Source organism: Amblyraja radiata, chromosome 30 (assembly GCF_010909765.2).
Source record: "Amblyraja radiata isolate CabotCenter1 chromosome 30, sAmbRad1.1.pri, whole genome shotgun sequence".
Lineage (NCBI taxonomy): Eukaryota > Metazoa > Chordata > Chondrichthyes > Rajiformes > Rajidae > Amblyraja > Amblyraja radiata.
Window position 1 is genome coordinate 18,023,044 of NC_045985.1, and position 6,789 is coordinate 18,029,832.

Genomic DNA, 6,789 nt, shown 5'->3' on the forward strand with positions numbered 1-6,789 from the left:
TTTAAGAATAAGGGGTAAGCCATTTAGAATGGAGATGGGGAAACACTTTTTCACACAGAGAGTCTGTGGAATTCTCTGCCTCAGAGGGTGGGGGGGGGGGGGCGGTTCTCTGGATACTTTCAAGAGATAGCGCTCTTAAAGATAGCGGAGTCAGGGGATATGGAACGGAACGGGAGAAGGCAGGAACGGGGTACTGATTGTGGATGATCAGCCATGATCACATTGAATGGCGGTGCTGGCTCAAAGGGCCGAATGGCCTACTCCTGCACCTATTGCCTATGTGTCCTGAACAGAACAATGAAATTCTTACTAGCAACAGCACAACAGAATATGTAAACATAGTACCCTGTAAACAATATAAGCAAAAAAAGCTCAGTATATGACACACACAGATATACACACATATAGACACACATATATAGACATACACACACAGACATTCTTATGGACATACACATATATATATATATATATATATATTCCACACAAAGGGTGGTGGGTGTATGGAACAAGCTGCCAGAGGAGGTCATTAAGGCAGGGACTGTCACAACATTTAAGAAACAGTTAGATAGGTACATGGTTAGGACAGGTTTGGAGTGATATAGACCAAATGCTGGCTGGTGGGACAATCGTAGCTGGGACATGTTGGCCGGTGTGAGCAAGTTGATCCAAAGGGCCTGTGTGCACACCTTCTCTCTCTCTCCCTCTTTCTATATATAATATATATATATATATATACACATGTATCTATATACTATTAAAAGTCTTGACTTGTTTGTCTGTCTGCCTGTCTGTCAGTGATCTCAGGAGCTAAGCCAAAACGGTACACAATAACACAAACATTTTGGCAGAACCTTACTATGCTTTTTCCCTTTGTCGATCTTGTCAAGTTTCCTTCAGATTTGATGTTATATATCACATTATTGATATTTCAAAGTTTAAAAAGCCAACTTGAACAAGATTTTTACTGTTAAAATCCTTCCTGCCAGCTTTCAACAAACTTCAATACAAAGTTGCAAAACAGGAACACTCTGTGCTTCCACCAACTTTTCACCTGACTGGGATATCACAGTCCTCCACCTGACATTTGCAACAATGTTGCCATCATACAACACTTACTCCAGCTCCTGGCAGGACAGGAGGGGGAAGGGGGGAACTGGTATTGCAATTGGGGAAGTGCAATTGTTATTTATTTTTAAAGTCCAGTGCTGGGGGAGGCAGGGGAGTGCTGGAATCTTACGTTCGGCCAGTCTATTAGCAATGCTTAATTCGCAAAGGTGACAAGCTCCTTGAGTGGTACTGGAGCTGTACTCAGTCCAGGCAAGTGGAGAGTATTTCATCATCTTCCTGACGTACCTTGGAGCAAGGTTTTGGCAATGTTAGGAGGTGCGCCACCCACTACAGGATACCCAGCCTCTGACCTCTCTTGGTTCAGTTTAGAGATACTGTGCGGAAACAGGCCCTACGGCCCACCGAGTCCGCGCCGACCAGCGATCCCCGCGTACTAACACGATCCCACACGCACACCTTTTAATAATTTTACCGAAGCAAATTAACCTACAAACCGGCATGATGTTGGAAGTGTGGGAGGAAACCAGAGCAGCTGAAGAAAACCCATGCAGGTCACAGGGAGAACGTGCAAAACTCCGTACATACAGCACTCGTAGTCGGGATTGAACCTGGGTCTCCGACGCTGTAGGCAGCAACTCTACCGCTGTGCCACCGTGCCACCCCTCTTGTATGCAAAGCATTTATCAGGCTGTTCCAGTTAATGTTCTCATCGGTACTAATCCCCAGGACATTGATACTGTTGAAGAACGGTTGGGTAGACACCACTCGTACCTGGCAATTTTGTAACAGCAATGTACCATTCTATGAGTAACAATCCCCATTTTATTTTAACCTGGTGTGCCTGATGAAGAAATATATACAGTGCCCTCCATAGTGTTTGGGACAAAGACCCATCATTTATTTATTTGCATCTGTACTCCACAATTTGAAATTTGTAATAGAAAAAAAAAATCACATGTAGTTGTCAGATTTTATTAAAGGCCACTTTTATACATTTGGGTTTCACCATGTCGAAATGACAGCTGTCCCAAACATTCTGGAGGGCACTGTAAAATCCACACAAGCGTTTAACCAGGAGAATCTGTCAATTTCTTCGGTGTCAGAAGGAAAAGTCACTCTCAATCCCAAAGGCTGACTGCAGAGGAAAGTGGAAGGAACAATTTCTGATGCTTTCATTTCTTGCCTCAGATAACAAATATATCCAATTACAAATCACTTGCGCATATCAGCTCACACCAAGAAAACAGGATGCTTACACCAAATAGTGCTGCTCTCCCTTCCTGATTTGAGGTGGTAAGTTGCCTTCTGGCGAGCAGCGGAGACTTGCAGTGAAGAGTGCTACTGGCTTCTCCCCAAAGCATTTCACATTCGGCTAAAATTGATGTTTTGCGCACTCATGCTTGTACTGAGAGGAGACCTCACGGATAATCCACTAACTGATGGAAAATCAGTCATATTACATTTGTACGAGATGTTGGTGGAGTCACATTTGAAGGATTATGTTCAATATTGGTCACTCTGCTACAGGAAAGACATTGTTAAGCTAGAATGAGTGCAGAGAAGATTTACAGGGATGTTGTCAGGACTTGAGGGCCTGAGTTGTAGGGAGAGAGAGCGGTTGGGCAGGCTAAACTTTATTCCTTGGAGCGAGAAAGGATGAGAGGTGACCTTATAGAGATGTGTAAGATCATGAGGAGGACAGATAGGGTAGATGCACAGTCTTTTATCCAGAGATTGGGAATCAAAGCCAGAGAACATAGGTTTGAGAGGAAAGATTTAATAGGAAGCTGAGACAACCTTTTCCACAGAGAGTGGTGGGTATATGCAACAAGCTTTCACAGGGGGAAGTTGAGGCAACATTTAAAAGATATTTGGACAGGTTCATGGATGGAGGGTTTCACAGGGACATTGGGCAAATGCAGGCAGGTGGGACTAGTTTAGTTTAGAGATACAGCGCGGAAACAGGCCCTTCGGCCCACCGTGTCCGCACTGACCTGTGATCTCCAGTAACACTATCATACACACACTATGGGACATTTTTTAACATTTATACCAAGCCAATGTGGGAGGAAACCGAAGATCTCTGAGAAAACCCACGCAGGTCACGGGGAGAACGTACAAACTCCGTAAAGATAACACCCGTAGTCGGGATCGAACCCGGGTCTCTGGTTAAGGCAGCAACTCTAGCGCTGCGCCACCGTGCCTACTAGGGTGGGCAACTATATCCCAAAACTGAGCTAAGTGTACAGCAGACACGAGGAAATGCCAAAGCTGGAATCGTGAGGAAAACACAAAGTGCTGGATCAACTCAGCTGGTTAGGCAGCATCCGTGGGGGGAATAAATAGGCAACGTTTCTTAAGACTATACAGTTTTATTTGCGACTTTAATACAAACTCAAACATTTTTTTCACATTGCTAACATGGATTTCAGGCTTCCAATCAGCCAGCCAACACTTGTGTCATTCAGGTCTCTACCCTGTGACAAACATTCACGTCGTTCTCTCCACAACTCCCCAATCTCAGATATTTAAAACATATTTGATGTTTCTTTCAACGTTGCCCAGTTCTGATGGAAGGTCAGAACCTGTTTTGCTTTCCACAAAATGCTGCTTACATTCCTGAATACATCCACCATTCAACATTTGCACTTTGTGCTATTAAACAGCAGGTCAAAGCACATTCTCGCCAAACGTCTCTCCAGCCTAACAAGTAAATTACTCCATGAATTCAGTCAATGTACAAAAGCAAAGCACCGGAAATCAGACTAGAGTTAAAATTAAGGCCTTACAATGTTGTAAGTGTGACATAACATTTTAGCAATGACATATGTTCTACAGAGATGACAGTCTTTGCAAATACATCCAACTTCACAAGGTAGTTTCACAGGAAATCTGGAAGTTTATTTAAGTTTGGTTGTACACGACACATCACGATTGTCCAAATAAGCAAGGCAGAAATTTGTAATAAGACAAGCAATATGTAAACACCAGTTAAACCCAGCATCGTCTCAGAGATTAACCAGACCACTATATAGTCATTGGAGCAATGGATGACAATTCCAGTTAGCAGCTAAATCTTGTCACAGTGTTTCAAGCCCCACCCTATCTCCAATCGAAACCTCAGGAGATCAGCCAGTTGCTTTACTTTTAAGACCATCGGGATAACGAACAAATTCCCAGCAAAATTTATCAACAAACATTACGGAATGAGCTGAGGAATTTCGTGCAAAGCAACTTTACCGTGGCTATGACCACAAAGTGTACAACAATACAGAAACATTGAGGCACGAAGAACTGCAGATGCTGGAATCTGCATGACATAAAGTGCAGGAGTAACTCAGCGCGCTAGGAGGATATGGATCGGCGATGTTTCTGGTTGGGACATGTCTTCAGACTGAAGAAGGGGTCCTGCCCGAAACACCACGTATCCATGTCCTCCTGGGATGCTGTGCTATTCCAACACTTCGTGTGTTCCAACATCCTTTGTAAACACATACAATCCGATCCAAAAACGTCAAGTTGTCCTGTATTCAGGAATTATTTCTTAAATAAGACTAGTTTCAACAAATAGATAGTTGGTGTAAATCAGTCAGTGTGGTCAGCCCTAGCTGAATAGCTTACTCATTGCTTTGCCCAGCTTGTCATTGTCAGCTCGGGCTTGCTGAGTGAGGGTTCGGAGTTGCTGTGCGGCAGCAGTGCTGCCCGGCTCCAGCTTCAGCACCCTCTGCAAATCCCTCTTGGCCTTGTCCACCTCGTTGATGGAGGCGTATGCCTGGCCCCGGCGGTACAGGCACTTGACCGAGTTGGGCTCGATCTCCAGCGCCTTCGAGCAGTTCTGGATGACGTTTGTGTGCTGGTTCTGCTTCAACTGGCAGGCGGCCAGGTTGGAGTAGAGTGCGCAGCGGGCCTTGTTGTACTCATCCCCTCTCTCCAGGGGGACCTCGTACTTCACCGACACCAGCAGCCTCAGCGACTTTGCGTAGCGGCGCGTGGCTCCAAAGAGGTTCCCGTTTTTAAAATGCTCCGTGCCTCTGGCTTTGTGGTGCATGGCGGAGAGCCACTTTTCATTGAATGTCATCGCCCACGAGTCCTTGTGCATGGTGAACTCTTCCAGGGTCACGGTGAAGCTCAGCCCGGCGGCCAGGTCAGCTCCTGCCTCCGTCAAACCTGGAGCCAGCAGCACTTCACCACGCTCTCCCTGCAGCATGGACTCGACGCATTTATCAACCACTTCTGCAAACCATGTATCGCTCTCCCCAAGAACTATGTCCACCGGCTGATTAATCCCAATCGGAAAATGACTCGAGTCAAAACTGCTTGTGGGTTCCACCTCAACACATACACGGCACCGGGATCCTTCTTTGGGTCTATCTAGCCCGCTACCAACCTGTAAAATCTTCTTTACAAAGGAACCATCTGGGCACGGCCAGGTGATCGGGTTCGGAAGAGTCCTCGTATCCGACAGATCTCTCGCTTGATCTTGCCCATCGCGGTTATTTGTAACTGTCAGAGCCTCACACGAGTCGCTCATTGCCATTGTCCGTCAGACTGGGCGACCGTGGCCATCACGCGGTGACGTTTTTGGTGGCACGAATCTCCCAGCGGCGGCTGTCTAAGTGAAAACGTTTGGAACAGTAAGTACAGATTCTGCAAAGTTGTTTTAAAAAAAATATTTAGTAATTAAAATGCGAGAATTCAAAAATAAAAGCACTCTTACTATCAGGGCGGCGCCGTGGCGCAGTGATAGAATTGTAGTCTTACAGCGCCAGAGACCCGGGTTCGACCCTGAATAGTAACTCTACTCTACGCCCTGCTCTCCTCTCCCCCAATGATGAAGCTGAATTTTAGTTAAAATATAAGAAGATATTAAATTGGCTTCTGGGCTAGCTTACAGCTTATATTTAGTCTCAAATTAGGCTTGCCTTAGGTTGCGGTGTGTGAGATAATAAATACCATAACATTGTCTCCCAAGTGACAAACAGAGAAGAGCTAGATCTCTTTGAAGTAAGATGCCGTAAACAAAGTGGCCAATGTTATGGGGGAGGAGGCGAGAAAGGAAGAGAGAAACAGCTAGTCACATCTTTGAAGTGAGATGCCATAAACCAAATGGCCTATGTTTATGAAGGACCAAATGACAGAGAGGAAGCAGCGAGAGCTAGGGTGATCTCTGTGAAGATAAAATGTCGTAAACCAAATGGCCAATGTTATCTTGTACTGTAAACAAAAGGCCTTTGATGTGATGCATTCTGTGGAAACCTTTTCCTGTACCTCTGACCATGACTAATGTCTGTGAAATGTGCTAAGGGGACAAAAAAACCCTATTTAAGGCAATGTAATTCTGTTGTTCAGTGAGGTGAACGGAGGACGGTCAAGTGTCTGTAATGGTCACTTGACTGGAGTTCTCCCTCCCTTCCATCGGCCGATAATAAGTAAAGTTGTGAACTGGTCTACCAAACAGTTTGTGTGGTGTCTGTTTATTAAGAAGCGAACCTGGTTTAGTAGTTAAGAAAAGTAGCTTTTTCACCAGCACCCTCTTGTACACCCTGTACTCTCCCGCTGCACCCCCTCTCTCTGCCCTCTGCTCCCCTTTCTATCCTGCACCCTCCCTTCCACCTCAATTCCCTACCGCCAGCACCCCATCTCTTCCTGCACCCCCACTCTCTACCCCAACTCTACACCTGTACCCACTCTACACCCATACTCTCTGCCACCTGCAGC

At 45.6% G+C, this 6,789-nt stretch overlaps 1 protein-coding gene across 1 annotated transcript; it reads right to left on the reverse strand.

Moving 5' to 3' along the window:
- Positions 1-3,423: 3,423 nt before the first annotated feature.
- Positions 3,424-5,736, reverse strand: fkbpl (FKBP prolyl isomerase like). Its single transcript, XM_033047705.1, has one exon. The coding sequence runs from the start codon at positions 5,606-5,608 to the stop codon at positions 4,676-4,678; it is 933 nt and encodes a 310-aa protein (XP_032903596.1). The 5' UTR covers positions 5,609-5,736; the 3' UTR covers positions 3,424-4,675.
- Positions 5,737-6,789: the final 1,053 nt, after the last annotated feature.